The following is a 23532-nucleotide window of genomic DNA, read 5'->3' as shown; positions in this document are numbered from 1 at the left end:
GCGAGGCCGGGCAGATCGGCGAGAGATGGTGTCCCCCCCACACGCAGCAAGTCATCGATGGCTGAGAATGAAAGGACCGAAGCCACAGAGTCCGTCCCGTGCTCCAGGGGACATCAAGAACGTGCCGGATAATAAACCCCAAAATAGTCATCTGCCACCACTCAGGAGATTACAAGCACCTATTCCCCATAGTGTCCCCAGGAAGCAGGTGCGGAGCAGTGAATCCTGACATAAGAGCATATGCTGCGATGTTTGGAGGTTTCTATGGCAATTAAAAAATATATCTGCGGCCCGTGGAAGAAATACCCTGCGGCATCACTAGCTACGTTGTGAGGCGGGTGCCTGTGCAGATCAGTGCGATAGAAGGCTCCCCAGGCTGGCTGGAAGCAAATCTCCTTTACCGGGGCTAATTGGCTGGGGTGGGGGGGACTCATTAACACCTCAGCGGTCAACTCTCTTCCCCGTGGATGGAGCATCCAATGTGCAGACACCGTGTCCGGGGAGCAGAGGCACCCCAGCCAGCTCTGCGCAAACACAAGGCAGAGCGAGCGGAGAAGCAGGATAATTCTGTTTTATATGAAAAAATATGGGACCTTGGGACCTTCGCGGATCCAGCCGGAGGATTTCTGCAGGGCTGCAAGTCCCAGGGCAAAAAGCAGAGGCTGTTAGCGGGGATTTGCATTGTCCGTGCTGTCGTTATTTGGCCGGGGCAGAACTGACAGCATGGTCCGGCCAATCTCCGCTGCCGGCATGCCGGGGTGGCTCGGTACAGCAACACTGAGGCACCTTCTGCGTTTCTGTTTACCACTTCAGAGAGAAAACAAGAGGCCTGTGGTAATATTAGCCAAGCAGGTGGTCTAGGCAAATTAGCGGATCTTGATGGTTCGTAAGTTCAAAGGAAGCAGTTGCTCATCTCCGTGGAAGCCATCCGATAACATGTTTAGCTGAAGGAAGGATGAGTACATCCACCAGCACACAGTGGCCCAGATTTCCTAGCTCGTTAAGCCCAAGTGAAAATATCACGGTAGGCAGGCTGAGATAACTGAACACAACATCTCCAACATCTCTTCCATTCGTGCCTGAACAAAGTGTGGGAATTGGCCAGTGGGACGCTAGCGTTTTCCTTACCTTGGGTGGTGAAATGGAGCTGTACAATTCCTACAAAGAAGCCCTGCCAAAAACAAACACAAAAAAAGAAATATAATAAAAGTAAAAATAAAAAGTACATAATAAAACCTTCATGGGTCTATATTTCCAAACTGGATGGGGCAGCCGTCAAAAATTTGTATTTATACTCATGCTCCTGTGCCCAGTCTGGGGTTTGGGGATGACCTCGGGTCTGAATTCACTGTGAAAAAAGCAGCGATCTTCCTAGGTCTGTCCTACACATACCTGCTTAAGGCTGGGGGAAGAGGACACAGATCTCTCTTGCACTGAAGAAAATAGAAGAAAGGATGATCCTGGCCCTGGAACACCTAATCCGGCTCTACGTACACCACATTTTGCTGGCATCGTTTTGGGGCAGGGTGTGAAATGCTCGTCTTCCAGCCTTAATGCATGACCCCACCACGCGGATCAGCTCTCAGTCTGGATGTACAACCGCTGCTCCTTAAGCCCCGTTAGTGGTAAATTAGGTGTTGCAGCCTAAATGCTCGTGAAAGCAGCACGCACTAGCTCAGATCGCGTTCAACCCTCTGAGGGGATCGGTCTACAGCTGGAGGGCAAAGAGAAGAAGTGGCAGCATCTGGGTGCTAGTGAAAGCGCTGGTAAATACTGGTTAGCATGGGAAGCGCCGCTCACGTTATATTTGTTCAGTTGTCGTCAAGGGGGTCGCTTTGAGAAGACCCTGTTTTGTCTCTGGAAACACCGCCGTGCACTGACATCTGCCTCTCCAGCAATGTCAGCTCTGCCCTGGGCACTCGATGACTCGGCTCGCAGGGACCCCAGGGACACGGAGGCAACAAAATAAATCAGCTTAACTAATGGTTCTCAAAAAAGTGCCCCTGACAAATGTATCACGGGCTGCTCTCACCCCCAGTGATGCGCACAGAATCGGTGACGAAGAGGAGCTGAGGAAGAAGAGGATGCAAAGGATTTATTTAACCCAGCAGGCAGTAAGTTTCATTGGGCTCTTCCAGTTTCAAATAGCCCCTTGAATATAAATGCAGGCTTTTGCATTGCAAAACCTTATCGTCCCATCAATAGCAAGTGACTATTTGCAGAACTTGCCTTTGCAAAACTGAGGCCTCTGTGTGTGTTGAGGGCAAAGCCTGACTGGAGCTCCGCCGGGCCTTCGGGGCAGCCTGGTTTTTAGGCACGCTGGTTTGCGCGGCACACAAGAGATGTCCCATCCCACCCCCTCCGACCGGCCGTCGGCACAAGCGTGGAGCACAGCTCCAGCTCACACCTCCGATGGGTCTGCAGCGAGATGCCTGAGCGGCTCCGGGCCCCTCTTCATGCACGCTAACACCCCGTAAATGCCTGCCGGCGAGATAACTCCCTGGATGGCTATATCCCATAGCCTCACGTCATGTTTACCTACAACACTCGGATTTTTCAAACCATTTCCAGCCAGCAATGAAAGCAGCTTGTTGTAGGACTTGGAGCTGACTGAGGCTGTGTTGCAAGCAGATGGCCCTGATGAAACAAGACACTGATCCCTGAGGAGGCACCATTCAACGGAGCTGCTCGACTCCCCGGCTCCGGCAGCTCCAAGACAGGCTTGGAGATGTGCATTAGCACGCACCATCGAGGAAATTGCTTCCCTAACTACCCCTTTCAAGCAATTCTCTTTGGAAGCCTGGTTCCAACTCAAGACGTGTCAGCAGCGCTGGTACTAAGACAGTTTTCCTACTTAATTATTAATAACAAAGCATGCCTGGTGCTGATGAAATGATGGTAATTTAAGGAGAATTTCCTTAAAGGAGACTGGAAGAGTTGCCAGGCTGGGTGAGGTTTTAGATGTAGCCAGGATGCTGGGGTGGAGGAAAACCTTCATGTTCTCACCTGATAAAATGGCAGGGGATCCAAGCATGAAAGGCAAACACGGGGGGAAACAGCCCATGTTGATCCTCCTGCTCCTGGCTCCAAACATGCAGCTTTCCACAAAACCTGTGTACGTAACCTCTAGGGCTGCACAGACATAAGAAGCGTGTGTGCGCGCAGCTACAACAGATATAAATAGAGATGAGCTGCTGAGGCCTCTTAGAGGTATTCTGCATTTTACCCGAGTCCTCTGAAGCCATTGCAAGAAGTAACAAGAAGGGGATAAGACATGGAAACATGGGCAGAGAGGCACCACGTGCTTAGGAGGTAGGATGGGTTTTGGCGAGGGGATCCAGTCTCAGCCGTACCCTGCACACCGTCCTCGCGTCTCTTTCCATCCCACCACATCTTAGACCACTCGCTTGCCCAGGACGCTGCCTGCTCACCCTGGTGTGGATGTTGCTTCTCAAGAGTCCTCAGGAGAGCTCCATAAATGACGGCTGGCACATCTACGAAGGGCTAACAGCAAACTGGGTAATACCAGCCCCAGCTCCCTGACAAACCAGGCGGGTTGTACAACGCTCTGCCAGGTGCTTAAATTGCTGCTCAGATGTTTTTAGATGTTTCCTTGAAAACAGGGAATAAATAAATATGTAAAATTGTAAATGTTGCTCTGTATATCCCAGCTGGTCTCTAGCCACCACCCAGCAGAGCACAGCGGGGGTCACCCCTTCCCCAAGGAGCCTGGCAAAGGGAGCGGGGAACCCTGGCGGCTCTGCCAAAATGCCCCAAAACCGCCACTCCTGTCTTCGTAGGTATCAACAAGTTTCTCTGCAAGAGGTGGGAAAAGAAAAAAAGAAAAGGAGAAGATTCTCATGGAAATGAGCAGATGCAAAAAGGGGATAAAAACACCTTCTTAGATCAGATTTGTGCAGGTAGGGTCACTCAGCCGGACCAAGGTGCATCTCCAAATCCTGCTACAAAGGATTATGTTGTTCCAAGTAAGAGACATATAAAAGACTGAAAATCATTCCTACTCTTGTGCTTTAATGAGCTCATTTGGAGAAACAAGGCTCTTGATCAAAACCCAGTGGATACATCTTTGGCTTTGCCTTGCCCACATAGTTTAAATACGAGATCATGCATTATGTTCCAGTGTAGATGGCTGTGGTTAAAACTTGTTGCTGGCTCCAGGGCAAAGCTTTACAAGCCACCACGTTTTCTGTGATTGCCCCCAACTTCACCAGCATCCAGCCACCTCTCTCCCCCCACCACCTCTTTCAGTAGCCTTCGGACTACATGGGAAATATTGGCTGTGCTGGAGGACCAGGTTTTTATGGGAATCTTTGGAGAATGAACACTTAATGTGCAGCAACCAGGAACATTTAAGGACACTATTGAAAATGTGGCCTAATAGAGGTCCACCTATTCCAGTTAGCTACAGCAGATGTATCCAGAGGGGGATAGTGGAGCCCTGCATTGCCGAGGTCTCACCTGGCTGCAGTCATTGGAAGCAGGATGAATTGCAGAGAAACCTGCACATTGCCAACCTGCCTGTCAAACCCAGCAAAATAAAGCCCAGCAAAAGGAGTGGCAAAGGACTGCTGAGGGTACAACTCTGCAAAGCCTAGAAATTTCTGAGTCCATCAGGTGCAGTGAAATAAGCATCTAATGGGTTACTGCGAGTAGATCTAACACCAAGGTATAGGATGCTAAAATGACGGATATAAATGACTCCATCAAAATATGTCATAGGGTCAAGAGTCCTATATATTATCAAATACCTTTTTCAGGACAGGAGAAAAGCAAATGGTTTGTTAATGATAGAGCTTTGGACTGATGGAGACTTTTTCACTAAGAAGTTGGTGCTGAAAGGGGAAACTGGAGCTGGCAGACTTATTTACACAGTTTCGTGTCTCTGGGAAGATACTTAAAGATTGAAAGACTGGAAAAGCTATAGCCATTCTTAAATGTGAATCCACCAGCTCTTGGCAAACATCTTTCTTTTGGTCCTATAGCAAAATGTAAAGGCAACTTCTTGTGTCATTCAAGCTGTCCCAGCGGAGGAGGGTTTGGATAATGCTGCAGCCGCTCCAGCCAGGGTTTGGTACCGACCACCTAGGAAGAAGCCGGCTTTCAAAAGAAAGACAACAGCTGGGTTGTCAATCTTGTCTCCGTCTATGGCAGCATCTGGTGAAAAGCATTGCTTTTCAAGCTGTCATATGCCATAAATCGCTGCCCTGTTCTTACTTTGATCAATGAAACGTGCCGCCGTAGAAAGGAGTCCGCTAACCTTGGCAAGCGGAGCAGCCACATGAGAAAACGCGGTGCCTGACTCCCTCGGGGCTCCCCACTTGCCGTAATTACCCTCAGCCTCGCTGCCAGCAGTATCCCACCCCAGGCTTCCTGCATGCTGGTGCATTTTGAGCTTGCAGTCTCGGCTCTTTCCCTACAGGGGAAGAAATCCTTGAAATTGAGGACCTTCAGGAGCTGGAGACCAAAATCAAATAGGTTAGAGCATGGTGTCTGTGTTGCATTTGACCAGCTAAGAAGCAGCAGAACATCTGTATCTCACGGTCAATTCTGGTGGCAGGAGATTGATGCATGATGACCCCTGGTAGATCGCTGGGGTCTTTCTGCCTCCAAACTCAATAGCATCTGCAGAGTTAAAAGAAAAAAAGAGGAAGAGGAACAACTATCAAAATAATTCACAAGTTAGCAATCCTCCCTCTAGCCTGTTTGTTAAAATATTGCTCACAAGGAGCTGATAGACACTGAAATAAATAGCACTATGAGAGAGATAAGTGATGCATTAGGCTTCTCACAAGTCCCCTGACTACAGCTACTATTGAAAAATCTGCCAAGAAATATTAGATGTGAAGTGGCTATGCAATGGGAGACTAAAAAATATTAGGAACCGCCAAAACCCCTCATTTGATGAAGACAAAAAGCTGGAGGAGGCATCTAAAAACTAGAAAAGCTTTCTAGGTACAAATCTTATGCTGATAAAAGGATGCTGCAGACTGAGGATACAAAACGCCGGTAGCAACTAATTGTCCAGATAATTTCTTGCTGGTCCCATAGAAGTAATTCTGGGATTCACTCGGCCCTCAGGAGCACCTGGACGCTGCACAGGTAGTACAGGTGTTTTCTAAAGAATGGAAATGCAGTGACTCCTCATGTCACGACTGTGACAAACATCACAGTATTGCCTTTTCTATGGCTGAGGAGTACATGTGTAGGGAGGAGGAGTAAAAGGAGTTTTGGGGGTTTTTCTGAACCCTGGTGAAGGCTCAGTAACCTCAGCATGAATTTATAATATCATTGCTTTTCAAAATACTGTCAGAGAAACAGAGAGACTCCTCCCTTCAGACATCAGACTCCATTGAAGACTTCATCTAGTCTTAAGGCTATGTTTACATATAGCATTTTTACTGTTTTAAATCATTCCTATTATGAGATGGCATAATTAAAGCAGGAACTCTCCTAGGTCAGATGCAGCAGCATCCAGACAAAGGTGCCTTTATGTAGGTGTTGCACATTCCTACAGATTTATGGAACCAAAGCAGTAGAAGCCCCTTTTTACAGGTACAACCATTGCTGCACTACAAGCTTCTATCTCTCTACCCACATCGCTCACAGACACAAGGGAGGAAAAGCAATACAGAAACAACATGTAGAGCTGCCTGAGCGACTCCGCGTTGCTCAGCAGAGATGTTCTGAGCCCCTCTGTGGTCCCTAGCTGGGCAGATGTCCCAGGGGATCGTGGCTAGCACTGCTTCGGAGGGCAGTGGCAAGGCAGGGAGCGGGGTCTGGCTGTGTTTTTGGGACCCTCCAATGCTTGGTTGTGGCCCGAGAGCTGCGCTCGGGTATGCATTTGCATTACGAGGCCACTGTATGCCGTCAAAGCAACGTTAAAACGGTAGTAATACTAAAGTTATCCAGAAATATAACCCTAATCCTGGTTTTCTCTTTGCCCTTCCTGCCCAGCATCCTCCAGCAAGACAATACCAAGCCTTTCTAATGGCTTAGTTCAGAGGCGGGACTTCTGCTGTATCAGATAAAATTCAGCTATTCCTGGCATTAATTACATTAGCTATAAACATACAGGACGCCAGGGACAGCTTTTGCAGGGGCTGCACATCTGCTGCAGTGACAGAGGCCAGTCCTTGTTTATTCTGGATATCAGGACTACTGAGCAAATGGTGACCGGTGGCCAGTTACTGCAGACTTCCCAGTTACACACATCAGCCCCAGACCTCCTTCACCTGGCAGACCTTGCAGAGCTTCACTGGGGCACGGGGGGACTGAGCAACGCACAAACTACCGGTGGAACTCAGACCCTGATTCCTGGCTGCTTTTTACCGTATTAAAGTTTGGTGTTAGCAAGTAAATGAATCCTTTTAATCAGATTCACACCGAAGCTTGTTTAAAGCTGAACAAAACACATACGTGGGTTCTCATCTGCTCAGACCCATCGTCTGCTGGGTTGGCAGTGTTGGCTACCGGGAGCTCAGCAGACAGCCTCGGCGCTCTGATGGTCAATGGTCATCCTTGGTGGTGGTGGTGAGACTTTATAGGGTCTGTAGCAGAATGCAGCACCATTTTAGCCCACAAGGAGTCGGGGTCAGGGCATTAGCCAGTTCTTAAAGTGCCTTATGGGAATTCCAAATTCCCCATGGGAATGGGAAGACCATTTTAAGATGAATTGACCCAAATTGACTCCCTCATGCTATTTGCCCTCTACTTGGAGGAGGCAGGTAGGGAGGAAGGAAGATCCTAACAGAGCAACTTTCTCTACAGAAGGAAGATGTCCACGTCATAGTCCACTGGCGTTTGGAAAGGCACCTTGGGTCATCCCTAAGTAACACCACTTAGTTTGATCAACTCATTTCAAAGCCTCAGCTCTGATTACAGTTGATGAACGAAGCAGTGAGGTACTTCCCACCTGTCCCCTGCAGCCAAAATCATTACAAATTTGTAATACCCCAACATTGCTGAAAAGAAGCAAGTCTTATTGCCAGAAGTCTGCATATGTTCCTTGATGTCACCAAATCCATAAACATCACCTATAATGAGTGGAAGAGGAATGTTATATTGCCTCTATTACAACAGGGTGACAGAGCAGAACAGCCTCTGTCAATATATGGTATTTTTGTGGGTCACGGGAAGGTTTTATTTCTCTCTTAGCGCCTTGAATCCCTGTTTTAAGACAACCAGGGGACGCACAAGGCAGCTTTAGAGCTGCTCCTTTTACTTCTCACCTGATCTATATTTTGAGATGGCTTCTTAGAAGAAGGGCAAACACAATAAGCCAGCTACTGTACTTTTTATAACTCTCAGTCAGGTCTTTGATTTGGGCCAGCAAGGAAGCTTGTTAGATCTGATAAAGCAACTAAGCATCTCTGGAAAATGCTATTAAAAGAACATGAAACAAATGAAAAGCTGGGACAGACTTAATGGTAAATACATGGCCTGGCAGTTCAGCACAGCTACATCCTGTTTGCCATTATTATTTAATACCAGCATCGACTGGTTGAAGGATGAGACAGACCAGGCAATTCTCTGTGGGGTTTACTTGAATACCATTTCACTTTGAGATTAAACAAGGCCACAAGCTTGGATCATGCTGTCTTGTTGGGAAATTTTAATTAATTGATTTAATGTTGGGGACTACTGTGGTCAAGCAGTAAACAACACCTCTTTGATCATCTATGTGGACAAACCAAGTCCCTGCTAACTATCAAGCAGTGCCCAGCTCCAGGTTAGAACTGGCGCAGCTTTAGCCTGCTCCTCTGGAACAACAAGCTGTACAGCCACTATGCCGCATGCTGGTAGTATAAGCTGTTCATATGGAAACAGCTGTTGTCATGGCTCAGGCTCTTGGGTCTTTATATTAATTTTTTCTGAGCACCCGCAGAGGCCTAGAACAATTTACACCAGCTCTCCATTTCACAACAGTGACACATGGATATGAAGGGAAGTCTGCAGAGTAATTATTTCCACCATTATCACGTTAGCTGCTCCCCTTTAATGGCAGAACAAGGCTAGTGACACAGATAGGGAGGCTAAAGTCAGCAACTACCTCCAGCAGCAGGTATGCTGCAACCAAGCGAGCAAAACTCAGTGCCAGACCACGTAGAAAGGGAAGGTGATTTTTAAGACTGATTTCACCCACTCATTCTTTCATGTTCATTCTTGCACGTTCACATTCTCTAGCACCAAGACACATGCGTCCAAGTGATCCGGTGAGGACTGCCTATAGCGATGCAGAGGACAAGTCTTCATCACACCTCTGTGATTCATCCTGAGTGGTGAAGACACCATATGACATTTACAGTCTTTAAACTCTCTCTTAATACAGGCAGCTCTGGGTCTGCTTGAGTTGCATCACACTATTGCTGCTCCATATCCATGTTGTGTTCTTATCCAAGGTATGGCCTCGCTGCCACCAGCACTCATTCCTTCTGCTATTACATTCTTCTCTGCTCTCCTCTTGCTGTTCTCAGCCTCCTGAATTGCAGCATATACACCATTCTTTGCCATGATGATTTCCACACAGAACCATCTGTCTTCCAAAGTTCTCTGGAAGCACTGATCGGGCCCCACAAACACCTAGGTGTTTAATTCCTGTTTGATATATAATGCAAACAAAAGGCTGATTTGGCGAGCAGTTTATTCCTGAGTTGTCCCTGGCAAGGAAGGTCACTTTACATAGACCAGATAAATTGTCTTACAAATAGTCGACTGATCACTGGCTGGAAATCTGTGGCTACATGCATCGATTCCAACCTCCATCTGTCTTTACAGCTAAGCATTACTCTTTCCACCACCACCACCTCAATCTTTTCCTCAGAGGCAACAGCCAGGGGTTTGGAAGCAGGGTCATGGCAAAACAAAAAAGCCTGAATGATGGAAAGACGAAGGTAGAATAACTATGAGTAGGGGAAGCTTCCTTCCCTGGTTCAGAGGTGTGCAGCACCTTGTGTGTACCTTGTACCAGCAGCACTGTTAAAGGAGCTGCAGGAGAGTGCAGCCGAATAGCTTGGAGCATGGCTTTCTCTCCCCAAGACCGAGCAGCTGTCCTGGAATTGGATGTGGCACAAAGCTGCAAGGGAACAAGAGGGAGGACAGAAAGCAGCTACTCCGCATTTTCTACAGGTTCTAACGAGCATTCATATTTTTGTCTTACAAGAGCAGATGTGAAACCCAGCCCGCCTGTCTTTAGGAGAATTCGTCTCTCTCTCAAGAAGCAAAACGACACTTTCTCTTCTCAACAGCCATTTTTATTGCTTTTGACAATACACCATTGGAGGGAAAAAGAAATAATTTTCTGCTATTCTTTAGCTTCTTTCTTTATAAGTAAATTCCCTGGGACTATTGATAAAAGGTAAATGGTTAACTTGCATCCAAGCTGACAACACAAGTAAAAAGAGTTGGAAATTGCCCAAAGCAGGCTACTCGTATAAGAATAGCACCACAAAACTGCCCAAGTAACCACTCTACGGAGTAATTAACTAACATTTGCATGAAGAACGAGCTCTTACAGCCATTGCTAACAAGATTGAAAGTCCTTGTCTCAAGATGACATAGCAGAGGCTCAGGCCTGAAGGTGTCAGCAATGTTTAGTTCAAGCCAACAATAATCAAGAAAAAAAATCTTTCCACTCATTCCAACGGGCTTTGGCTAAGGCCCCTCACACACACACACACACACACACACACACACACACACAGACACAGACACACACACACACACACACATCTTTCAAAACAGCCAGAAACAGTGTCCTGAATCACACCTTCAACTCCCAGCTCCTGCCACAGTCCAGCCTTCATCTACAAAATAAATATACATGGGTTTAACAATGAAGAATATTTACTTTCCTTCATTTGATACATTCTGTAAAGTGCTGTGTTTCTAAATCATACTGAGTTAAAAATTGCTCTAGTATTTTAAATACAATAAATATAGAGTGAGCTGTGTGCAACTTCACTTGCAAGTTTTATTCTTTTTTTAGTAGATATACTAAATTTAGTAATCAAAATAGCCTCCACTAGTACTCCACAAAACACTAGTAAGAAGTTATAAATAAAATCATGTCCGTCAAAGATATCCTACGCACTTCTCCTGTCCACATTGCATGGATAAGCGTAGTGTTCCTGTGAGCATATGGAGCGAAGAAAAACAAGGAAGCTGAAAATTACCTAACAATAAAAAGCAAAACCATACAAGTTAATGCTACATATCCTCCCATAAACAGTCTGTTTTCTACATTTAATCTTGGTGCATACAACCCAGTAGTTCTATTTTTTTCCCCATTAAAAAACTCTTCCAGGAAGAACATCTTGCAAGATACGTGTTGATTCATCTTCATCTTGCTCCTTTTTACTGCAAAGTGGAAAAGATTCTTGAACAAACTGCCTACACATTGGACACTGCTGAAAATACTTAATGCAGCCATCACACAAGCACGCGTGCCTGCAGGGTAGGAGTACCCAGTTCACTGTGCCATTTTGGCAAACAACACAGTCTTTACTGTTTTCTTCATGCAATTCTGGTTCATCTTCAGCCAGTCCAGCCTTTTCTAGCAAGCTTCTGTCAGTGTTTCTCTCACCAGGGGGCGTATCGCTTGAAGACGGTGCAGTACTATTTGCAGACATGAAGAGTTGCTAAAATACACATACACACAAACATTTAGAAGTCAAACTCCCCTGCATACCTGAACACACACATGCAATGCAAATTCCACTGGGTCAGATTCACTGGTTTCCACTGGGTCAAACAGTGCCAGACTCTTCGCGTGAGTCCTGACAGTTGCCTGGCCTTCAGTTAAAGGTATTTCAGAAGCATAAAATTACATAAAACACTGGGAAAATATTAAGGATAAGTCATCAAATTTTAGCTGAATCAAATCAATGTACACGCATGAACTTTAACAGAACTGCCCAGGTTTTGAGCAGCTCAGGTTTCTGTTTCTGGTATATCATTCTCTATGCCTAGGGGGATGCTTCTATCCATTCCTACCAAAAATATATCCACCAAGCTGTCAGATCTACTTCACTCAACCCATTCCACTCTTGCTCATAGTACAATCCCCTACTCCTTTTTGTCTTATTTTATGTGAAGCACAAATTCTTCTGGGCATGATCTCTCAATATAGCCAGTAAACTACCATGCAGCCAAAGATGCCCATAGAGAGCACACTATACAACTAGACAAAATGCAGCTGCACAGTTATTTCTGTTCAGTTTAAGCAGTGTTTTTACAATGGCAACCATACATGAAAAGAAAGCTTAAGGGGATCAACAGGGAAGTTTACCTGGCTCAACTATGTCAGCAAAAAATGGTCAGGACAAACATTTCTTTGGACAAATCTATTTCTGAATGAATGCTAATTGAGGCAATTGAATTAATTTGGCCCAATTTCTAGCTTATCAATACCATATGTTATTTTTATTATCACAGTAATATAAAAGTGAATTGCACAGAATCACATCACCAACTGCCTGACAGACACAGGACAAAGATGGTCCCACAACATGCAAAGATAACGGGAACTGTAATGGAATAATGAGAACATTGTTTTAACTTACAATGGTATGTGCTAGGCAGATTCCTAACCTTTGTGCATGTATTGGAATAAAAAGAACCAAAAAAAAAAAAAAAGTATCTTCTGAGGCTTTCCCAACTGAAGGGCAGTATAGGAGAAAGTGCTGGCTTGAGAGACTAGCAAGGAGGTAACAAATGTTCTGCAGAGCGGAAGCATTTGACAGCTAATTAATGTCTTACTACTGCTTTAATAAGCGGACAGGACCTAGGCCTCTAGACTAGAATCAAGTAATTTCCCCAGGAAATGTTGAATATTTTCATGTAAAATATTTCTGTACAATAATTTTCGCTGGAACTACTTAACTGATAAAATAATTTTAACTATTATCCAGTTCTTTGCATGATAATAAAAGTCTTAGACTAATTTAGGCTCCTGAAAGCCTACACAAACTAAACACTGTCACCTAAATGAAACAAGACTCAGTACGCGGCTTACCTTCAGATCATGGTATTGACCTTGAGCTAGAAGTAGATACTGATACAGTATCCTGCAGGAAAGTCTGTAGCTCTCATCAGGTATGTGAATTACAGCCACCATTGAAACCTACCCAAAAAAAGCTATGTTTAATAACTTTCCTTTTTGTTATATGATTCATATAGAACAGTTTGCGTGAAAGATTGCATACTTTGTTACAACCTCTGACCTGCTTATTTCCTTAGACAGTGGGGACTTCAACAATGTTGACTTCAAGCACAGATCAAAAAAATAAGCTGGGCAAAGTAAAAACAGGACGTGGCACAAGGTAACGCTTTGTGGCACTTCAGCCTTCTGCCCTGGTTCTCCATGGAGCCCTTCTATGGCCACTTTACAGCGCAGACCTGCTCAGACTGCTCTCGCCTAATGGAATTAGGCTCCAAACCAAAATGGCACCTAAACACATGCAGTCCTCCTGAAGGTTAAGTGCTTATGCAGCTGAGGTAGGGCTTGCTTACACAGTCACAGATGTGCCTCAGAGCAGCTACCTGCATGATGATTTCAACCAGAAGTAGCAGCTCCTACACTCCTCCTTCCATGCCACCAACTCATGATGAGCTCCTCCTAGATGGGAGAGAAGCTGACAAACTGCAAGGAGTTTTGTGCAGCTATGGAGTCCCAAGCGAGCGCATGCACTTGAGTCCCGTACAACATCTGCAGCCACGTCTCAGGCTCTCTTCAACACAAGAAATGACCCTGCCAGCTGAAGTCTGAGTGCAGAATTACAGGGGAACACGTGAAAGGCAAAGTCTTCTCTTCTTTCTCCCACTTCCCTCACAAACACACAGACTGCAGTTTTTAGACTCCAAAAAGCATTTAGAAGTGTTGCTGATTGGCTTGTAAACTGAGTAGGCAAAAGACAAATTTCACTGGAAAGGATTATGAAAGGACCCCATGGGCTGACTTTAGAGTCATTTTTCTGAAAATAAAAGTACTCTAAGCTTGCATGCTGTGCCTAATACCCCTCACCCTGCCCAAATTACGTAATAGCTTCTAAAAAGCAGGAAAAAAAGAAAGTGAAATTCAATATTATTGTAGTTCCCAGAAGCTGCCAAAAGAGAAATGAAATATAGAAGAAAGCTGTTTTGTATAAAAAAAAATTTTGAAGGCAAACCAGACTTGCACTTCAAAATCCATATATGGCTAATTACATGCAGAGTTTGAATATATATGCACCTATGTACATGTACTTATACTAACTGAATTTACTATTCTGTGGCAATAAGGTCTTTTTTTCTAAATCACAATGCCTCAAAAAAAACCCCAAACAACCCAACCAAACAAAAAAGAACCAACAAACAAACCAAAACCCACACCACTATTAGCTTTGTTTCGGAACCTGAAAGCCATTTAATCTCAATTAAAATGTCAGATTTTGTGTTTTGATAATAAGAGTTTTAAAGCTAACTGTTCTCACTGTATTTGTATTATGTCATCCCACCATAACATAAGTGCTTTCTCAGGGATGACACGTGTCCTCAATTCATACTTTCTTCAGACACCTAGGCAACTTTTTAACTGTGAGTGGGATCAGCTCCTAATGTAAGCATCTCAATCTTCAAGCTACTGTCGTCTCTGTTATGCTGTCCTGCAGTATCGAAACATATACAGTGGTACTATGATCTAGTAGAAATGCTATGCTGTTTGATTATAGAATCCCTTCCCCTCGAGCACAAGGTATTTTCTCTCTTTGTAAATACTTGTACACCATAATCGAATTACTTCTCAATCTTCTGTTTTATACACAGGCCTGAGATCAAAGTGTTCTTCCACTTTAGCCCTGCCAGTTTTCAAATAATTTCTGTAACTCTTATATACGGTCATGCTAATTTTCTGGAGCTGGGGGAAAATTGCGGCACAAAACCAAATAGGTATGATCCAGCCACAAATACAGTTAGGATGAAAATTAGACCCCCCAGAAAAGAGATACTGGAACATCATCCATAGTGATGGGCACACACTCAAAAAAAGTAATTCAAGATGGAGCTTGATGCACTAATGTGAGAATAACACAGCAACACCATACTGGCCACAGTGGTAAAGATCCCTTTCCATGCTATCTTTATATTTTACAAGTTTTTTCAACAAAAACAGATGCAATTCTGACATTTGTCTGGCAAGGAGTTCAGGTGGAGTAACTCCTTTGACCATGTTAACGGTTGTGTTCTTTTTCTCCAAAACTAGAGGAAAAATATCTCCCCCACTCTCCTTCCATCCCTTTCTTCTATGTTAAGGAATAAGAGAGAGGTGTTACAAATTCATGTCCGTGCTAATGTCAAACACATTCAAGTATGACTTCTACAGTCTCTTTATATTAAACTAATCTGAACTCTAAACATATCAGATGTACTAATCTGGGAAACTGCTGGGGGGGGAATCTCGAGTGGGGACAGGAGGGAGGAAGGCAGTCCTAAGGTCAAGTGACAAGAAGCCAAGGACAGGCATCACTTGGAAAGGGACAGATTTCTTAAGCACTGGTATGATCACAAGCTTTCCAAATGAATGTATGAAAAAGTGTTCAGTGGATTTAGGCAATTTGCTTCTGAGTTCATTTGTATTATTGTTCAAGTAGTTAGTGCTATCAGATTATTGACCAAATGAATAGATGGGAGATAAAAGTGTGTCCCAAATCATTCCAAAAAGAATCAGTCAATTTAGAGTTTAGAAAGGATACTGAACTGTATGTGACACAGATGAAGCTGCTTTAACTGTAAGAGATTAGGAGGAGACCTTTCTGGGGACCTGAGTATCTCATATCAGTCTACTGCAAGACCTTTACACCTTCCTGTAAATGACCTGAAGCTGGCTACTGTGAGACATAATGTATGGCATTACATAGACTCCAGCCTGTTGGAGAAAGGTAATTTCTATGTTCCTAACAGTCAAGTCAGCAATCAGCTCAAATATCTGTGCCAAACACTAAAAAAAGAAAAAAATCCCGCTACCTTGCCAACAGCAATCCAAAAGACTGTATCAGCGCCAAGAGCTCCACCACAGGTTTATGTGACCAGAGAAATCAGAGTAATAGCTTACTAACCTACCACAACCCTAGTTCATCTGACCACAGGGCTTACCACAGAGACCTTTGCAGATATGAGCTTTGTGAAAATCATAAGCATCCTTTGAATGCCATACATAATTTTATATAGCAATTATCCTTACTCTTCTGCCATGTTCCCTTGGAGTCATCAGTGACAAAGTTAGGGACCAAATTCTAGGAGACAGGGAGAGGAAGCTGTTTATTCATGCCTGTCTCTTGAAACATTCAGGCCTTAAATACAGTGACCCTAAAATATATTCTTATATTACTTACAATATCATATATTTCTCTGTCTTCTTCATCAGCTAATGTCAACAATGCTATCAATGGATAGCGAGATCTAGGCACTGGGCCAAAATCGACAACTTGAGCATCTTCAGGTAACTGACAATATTTTTCTTCCTTGTCATTTTTTTTAATGCTTTGTATGTGTCAAGGAAAACAGTCAGTGTCCCTGCAATTGTAGACAAATGTGACATTTGCATAAAGAATGTTTGTCATCATATTTATGAATAAATATATTGTGCCAAGAACTGCCAAGTGTGCACAAGTCTCAACATTCCCTGTGCCAATAAATTAGCATATTTTGTCAAAACAATTTTAAAAAAAGGATACAAGTACTGTTGTCGATAGAGGTATTCGCTATACAGAGCATCCTCTAATGCCTGAGGAGTCTTTATTCTGAAGCAGTAGACATGTTTCTGCAACGCTTCATGGAGTTTTTGAACACTGCAGCCCCAGTAGCATGTAAGAATGCAGTCTTCCAGACAATCAGGTGTCAGTATTATACCCTCTTAAAGAAAGAAGATAAGGATTTCATTAACAAACCCACGTGCAGGAATTCTGGAACTGCTAAGTGTAGGTTCTTAAAGGGCAACAAGCAGAAAACAACTTCAGTGTCCCAGATTTTTATCATTATAATCTGATCTTCTAAGAATTCAGACTAGGTTTGGTGCTTATGAAAGTCAGTGGAGACGAAGAAGTGGGTGAGAGGAGATAAAATGGCTGATTAAGCTGACAAAAGTAGCATGTGCCTTTTATGAAGGGTACATTTTAACTTCTGGTAACATTTTACACACTCACTGGCAGACCCAAGAGCACAACCCCTAGCCCAAAGTCCATTCCCTCCTTAGATAAGGGTATTAATTGGATCACTGGCCTACAACACTCTCTGTGGGCTCAAAGAATAAAGCCCTCTTGATCATGCAGAGGGAGGATAAAAAGAGGATCTATGCGCTCCATTTCTTTTCTAAAAATCAAGTACCCAACCCATTAACTTCTGAACACTTACTGCACAAACAAGAGCAGAACTCTTGAAAAGTCCCACCAAATTCAAGTGCTCAAACCTCCTGAAAAATCCAAGTTACCTGAAGACTAAATTGTTGGATTTGTTGGGTTTTTGGTTTTTTTATAAGTTGAGGGAGGGGTAAAACTGCTGCAGCCCTTTTCTCATTCATAGCAAGGCTCCACATCTGTGTTGGCGGAAGATGCTCAGCCTTGCTTACTACTCCCCAGTGATGCAGAAGGGCATGAATTTCATTTCCTATGTGGGTGATTTCAAGGATGTTAGGACCTACTTGAACTCTGATCCAAATAGATATTTAAATTCAGTTTCCACTGAAGCAGAGATAGAGAGAGAGGGAGATATTTATTTATTTATTAAAAGTAGTGCGCTTCCAAACACGTCTGGAGATCTGGACTTAGATTTAAGTGGGCGGCATATATTTTATAATGAATTCTATAGAATTCAACAATTCTGTAAAGTTTACAAAAACGCCCACAGTAGTTGGTAATCTGCAAATGTTTTTGTTACTTAAAAATCTGTTATAGCAGGAAGCATTTCATTAATAAGAATTAAACTGTACTTAAATATCTAAACATTTCACTTTTAAAAGCACCACATTTATAAATGTGTAAAATTATTTCTGTTGTAATGATGGGAGGAAGCATGTTTCTGAGGAATTTTGGTAAAGGAAAAGGGTGAGAGCAAGAAAACATAGTACTAAGATCAGGAACCCAAACTGACAAAAATCAAGCACATCAGAAATCCACTGACTTGTTACTGAGGCTGTAGCAGGATGAGGGATTTCTAACCCAAAAGGATTCTTCACTTGTCTCATCCGCTTTTTCAAAACTCTTGTGCTGGATTCTGTTTCTTCTGAGTTTCTCAGAATAACAGGAACACCCAACCCAAACCTATGAGACATGAAACAAGAACAAGTGGGTTAAGTGTTAGTGTTGACACATTTGAATTTTTCTTCAGCTCTAAATAGCAAGCAGCACAACAAATAGAGCTAGCTTGGCTTTGCAGAATATCTGCTAGGATGCATGCATAATACAGCCTGCCAATCTGACTCCAGCTTTTTGTGGCAGAAGGTAGGAGTCTTTGCAGCGATACAGAAAACCTATAAAGGGGGAGTATGTTACTCCTGCGTTTCCAGAAAGAGACTAAAATTAACCAGAATGGTCAATGCCCTCTAGTGGCAAACGGTTAGCCAGAGCTTTCTTCCAGTTGACATTCTACACATCCCATCACAGGACCAAAAAAAGTCACTGCTTGCAAAGATGGAACAGCCTGAATGGACTGGGTGCTCAAAAAGAAGACCTTGGAGTAAATCATTCAGCCCCAAGATATTTCTAGCTGTAACTACAGCCAGCAAGATGTTTTTATGGGAGACTAAGATCCTGATTTCCCATGTAAACCTCAATTACAACAATATGCTGATATTGAACCAGAGGCTGTAAAGCCTCTGCTTTGAGCCAGAAACCAAGTGCAAAATAGTCAAGACTCTGAATCAAAGCTGAGACTCTAAGACCCCTTCAAAGCTCAAACTAGCACGCTAGCCCAAGTGATATTCTGACCCTAAAAGGATAAAGAAACAAAGGTTTAAAAGTTTAAACACCCTATGAATCAAAATAAAAATCAAAGAAAGCAAGGAAGAATATTTTCATATTATTTCTGACATCAATCAAAAACTCCAAGATTTTCATATTGCCTGGGGGTTTTAAAAGAATGATTACAGAAGATCAGGATCTACAAAAGAAGTTCCACAACAGACTTCCTTTTACTCTCGGCTAAAAATAATTCTCTTTTTAAGGTGATAGCAATAACTTTCAATAACCAAAATCTGATTAGAGAAACTGTCCCAGATATGCAATCGGAAGACTACTTCGGAGACTGAAGAGATTTTAACTGCATTAATTCAGTCCTGTCCCATTAGTAAGGCAACAGGGAGAGGCTCTGAGAGTCTTTTGTTAATGCATTTTAGAAAACAGTTATTAATAAGGTCAGGCTGTACTTTCCTGAATTTGTGCTTTTGTCGCTGCCACCTGTACTGTTGACCTGATGGCCTGTTTAATGGCTTTGAATTTTCATTTATGCAGTCATCAGCATATTGGGTGCTAGAAAACTCTGAATGGCACAAAGCATCGGCTCTTCTCTGCATCAATTGTTTCCATTTAGTATACTGAAATAGCAGCTGTTACAGTAAGATGGGTCTCATATCAATAACTCAAGCTGAAAAGGGCACTACCAACTTCAATGTAAACAGTTTGAAAATTGCTAAAGCAATTTCATGTACAATACAGCTCTGAGCCAAACAGACAATTTTGTAGCTTAACTGCTACTTTTTCCTGGTTTTAAAATCTTTTCCAACTCCTGTGTGTCAAATGGAGAAGAAAAGCAGAGCTTTTACTGACATTGGGCTCCTTTCTATTGATTCATGTTGGAGTGGTGCCTTTTGTAAGACTAACAGGGAAAAACATCAGTCAAAAGTGATTTTCAAGTTGAGGAAACTACTTCAGGAAAAAAAATTCTCAAAGCCATTCTCAACAGCAACAACCTGTTCCTGGCAGTCTAACAAATATTTGCCTTTACCATTTAATGTCTTGCGTGCCTGAGTGTCACAGATACACCAAAGAGGAAAGAGATCGAGCTGACGGAAAATACTCTATACTCGTTACTCCATCTTTGATAAATTCCTTTGGTTTGCCAGACTTTGATGGAAACATTTGCCTTTCTTCGATGATATAACATCAGGTGCTCAGCCATACTTAGTTTGTGCGCATAGAGGATCAAATCTCTGTCCAATGCAAGTAAACACAGCCATGCTGACTTCACTGAGGCTTTAATGAAGTACACCAGTTAAACATCTTACTCACAAAGAAACCAGGTGCAGCAGCTGTTTCACTTACTCAATATCCAAAACTCAATGGAGCTAATCTCTCCAGACGCACATAAAAATGCCTCCTGTTTTATACCATCTGGCTGATTCCGAAGCAAAACCCATGTTCTTTGGAAACTTTCTTTCCTGGTCGAAAGCAACAGGATAATCACCATGAAAAGCAGCCATAGAAAAAAGCCTCTAGTACAGTTTTAGCAGCAGCTGAAGGCAGAAAGGCCTTTCTGTTCAACAATAAGGTACAGTGTTTCTGTAAATTTTTAGGTAGTATTCAGTGTATGAAGGATGAATAAAGATAGTTTTTATTTTATGATTTAACAGTCTATCAGCCTAGAGCTGGTATAGGGGAAAACTAATTTCTTCAGAACAATAATAGTTTAGAAAAGGCAGGAGTTTCCAACGTTTTTGTTCATGAGTTAATTTCTTCAAAGAGCAGCCCGGACTTCGAACAGCTGCTGAGCCTACAGCTCCTCCAAATACAAGCATTCATCTCCAGCTAAAAAGGTGACGTACAGGACTGTATTCACCTCATCTGAATTCCACTTCATTCCTAGGCCCAGAGCATCTAATGGACTGGCTCTAGAAAGCTACCTGTGCAGTAACCTACTTAGACTCTCTGAGCAGAGCCACAGGTATCCAGGGCTGGCCATCAAAACAGATGCTCATCAAATCAGTGCATGATTTTGCAAATGAAAACATTAACATTCCCAAGCAGTTGGTGTTTTTCAGGCTGACTGACACCATCATGAACACATCCATAAAAGAAGCTGAGAACTGATGCCGAAAATGATGGGGGAAACAAAATGTCATTACAGCAATATATCAAGTATTATGTACTTATGACACCATATGCATTTATAGTACTCTGTGTAGCAAATAAAGGATCAAGTTGTTTTCACGAGTAAGTTCAAGTGCGCTTAAACTGTAACTGCAGATGCAGACACATTGAAGTTGCTTGGAGGCTCTTGGTCATACGGCCACGGCACAGCAGAGTTCAAAGGTAGCAGCAAATATCTCTGAGCAGCTGGCCACATACTCACATACTTGTATGTGCTGAGCTCCTGGCTACTGCTTCTACTTGACTAATAGTTCCTTAACAAACTAGTTTGAAGACAGTTTGTACACATTTACATAAACTGCAATAGTATCTAGTGCAGATGCACCTAGAATCTCTGATCCTGAAATAAAAATGCATCTGGACAGTCCTCTGCACACCCTCTAGCCCCAAAAGCATCAATGGACACGTGTATAGATAAGAGGACCTTCTGGCACACCTATTTCAGATGTTTAACTGCAGACGATTGCAAAGCATTTATTATAAGTAGATAAATAATGATTAAATTGATAAAGGATCACTGGTTTGGGATATACCTGCAGGAGACTTTTTTGAATCATGATTCAGTATAATTTTTTTGTAAAGATGATATTTTTAAAGAACTGATGAAGCAAAAAAGGAAAAAGTGGAGAAAAGTGGAAGGCAATATAATACCGTCAGTATGCAGTGGCACAGAGAGAATGATGAAAAGGATTTCTACTACCTCTCTCTCCAAGTAAATAATGAGGTGGAGTTTCATCCAACAAAAAGATAACAAAGACCAGTCTTGCCTTCACTACCACTTACCCAGCACTAGGGGAGGCAATGCAAAACAAGAACAAAAACTTCCCACAAAGCCCATCTAAAAGATCAAAAGATCTGCTTCATTCACACGGAAAGCAATAGATGGCATATGTTTGAGCCAGTGGCAGCTAACAAAGTGACGTAAACAAGGGAAAGACTTTGCACTAAAGGAAAAGTCAATCAGAGTATTTATAAGCTGCCAAGAGAAGAAACAGCTACAGCTAAAACATCTGTAATTCAAAGAGAGACAAAGGGTGGAAAACACTGAAGAACAGCACTACAGATATTAATGTTAAGCCAATGGGAGAAAATGCAACTCCTACTTAAAATATTTTGATTGCTAATCAATGCTCTCCACTTGGCAAGTATCAGTATTTACATTTACAGACACTCCTGAGTCGGCAGGAAAACTGATAGAACAGCACTATGAACAGTTATTCAAGGACCCATATCTGAAAAAGGCAACAGTGACATCTTTGCTGAAACCTCTCAAACACAAGTAGGAGAAGGTCTTCCACTCATCACCCCTCTAGACACTTTAGCAGATCAGTTGTTTAAGGCTCCTCCCCATCCCAGTCCCAGCACCCTGTTCGGTTCACCTGAAACACTCCCTTCTCCGAGCTTCAGCAGTGGAAGAGACTGGTACTCTGTCAGTGGTCCTGCATAGTTTCACACCTCAGTAACAACTCTGCCTTGAAGCCTGGCAAATTTAGCTGCTACCCAGCCTAACACCGGGCACTTTACTCAATATCTGCCCATTTTATTTACTATCAAGATTTGAGATGTCCATCTCCAACAGTGCCAAACTTTCCCCTTGGAGCAGCCCTCCCTGACTCCCACCCCCTTACTCAGGGTCAGGTCCTCTCCCAGCCATCCCATTTTCTCCACAGCTTTCATCCTCACCTTCTCTTGCTAGAGCAGCCCCTCTTCCCCTATGGTCAGCGCAAGCCCTCCTCATCCTCCTTTCTTCAACACAACCCCACTTCTCCAACCACCGCCAGCCCCGACGCTGTCCCACCTCAGGGCCACCCCACAGCCCCACAGCTCATTCCCCAAGAAGCGCCAGCTCCCATTACCCCCCTCCTACGCCGTACCACCTCATTACACCGCCAGCCCTCCGCAGCCAAGGCCCATCACCCCAGATCGGACTCCACGGCCCGAGCCGGCCCCACAGAGACGGTGTTGGCTGCCCCCACAGCCGGCGCCGGCCCCACCACCGCACTCACCAGCCTAGCACCAGGCCGCTGGTGACGAGGAAGCAGACGAACACCACGGTGATGTAGAAGAGCGGCGAGTACTCGTAAAGCGTGACGAGGAAGACGGCGGCCATGGGGCCGAGCCGAGCCGCCCGCCTCACCGTAGACCCCGCCGGTTCCTGCAGCCGGGCGCATGCGCAGCAGCGGAGCGAAGCCGTTGCCCTCAGCTTGCCCGGAGGTGGGCGGGGCCGTGGGCGGGGCCGTGGGCGGGGCTACGCTGCCTAGTGACGGCCGGCAGGTTCCCCAGCTGCCTGGATTTCCACGAAGCATTTAATTAATAAAAACCGCGTATGTGCCCATCCCATCCGGCACAACCTGCCTTCAAACACCTCCGTGCCTTAACTGTGGCAATCCTGGCGCTTGGA

The 23532-nt window shown here is 43.8% G+C and overlaps 1 protein-coding gene across 2 annotated transcripts; it reads right to left on the bottom strand.

Annotated features, from left to right (window-relative positions):
• Positions 1-1023: 1023 nt before the first annotated feature.
• CGRRF1 (cell growth regulator with ring finger domain 1) lies at positions 1024-23298 on the bottom strand. Of its 2 annotated transcripts, XM_075029497.1 has the most exons (7): positions 23138-23298; positions 18169-18308; positions 16728-16905; positions 16386-16533; positions 13034-13141; positions 5561-5643; positions 1024-1171 (listed from the first exon to the last, which is right to left on the bottom strand). In XM_075029497.1, the coding sequence occupies exons 1-6, from the start codon at positions 23239-23241 to the stop codon at positions 5563-5565; spliced, it is 759 nt and encodes a 252-aa protein (XP_074885598.1). In that variant the 5' UTR covers positions 23242-23298; the 3' UTR covers positions 1024-1171; positions 5561-5562. The 2 variants fall into 2 exon arrangements, with proteins under 2 accessions (XP_074885598.1, XP_074885597.1); XM_075029496.1 differs by lacking the exons at positions 1024-1171; positions 5561-5643 and adding an exon at positions 10259-11657.
• Between the last annotated feature and the right edge of the window lie 234 nt (positions 23299-23532).

The sequence above is a fragment of the Buteo buteo genome, chromosome 6 (assembly GCF_964188355.1).
Source record: "Buteo buteo chromosome 6, bButBut1.hap1.1, whole genome shotgun sequence".
NCBI classification, from domain to species: Eukaryota; Metazoa; Chordata; class Aves; order Accipitriformes; family Accipitridae; genus Buteo; species Buteo buteo.
The sequence above is the reverse complement of the archived record's forward strand: the minus strand, read 5'-3'. Positions and strand labels throughout refer to the sequence as shown.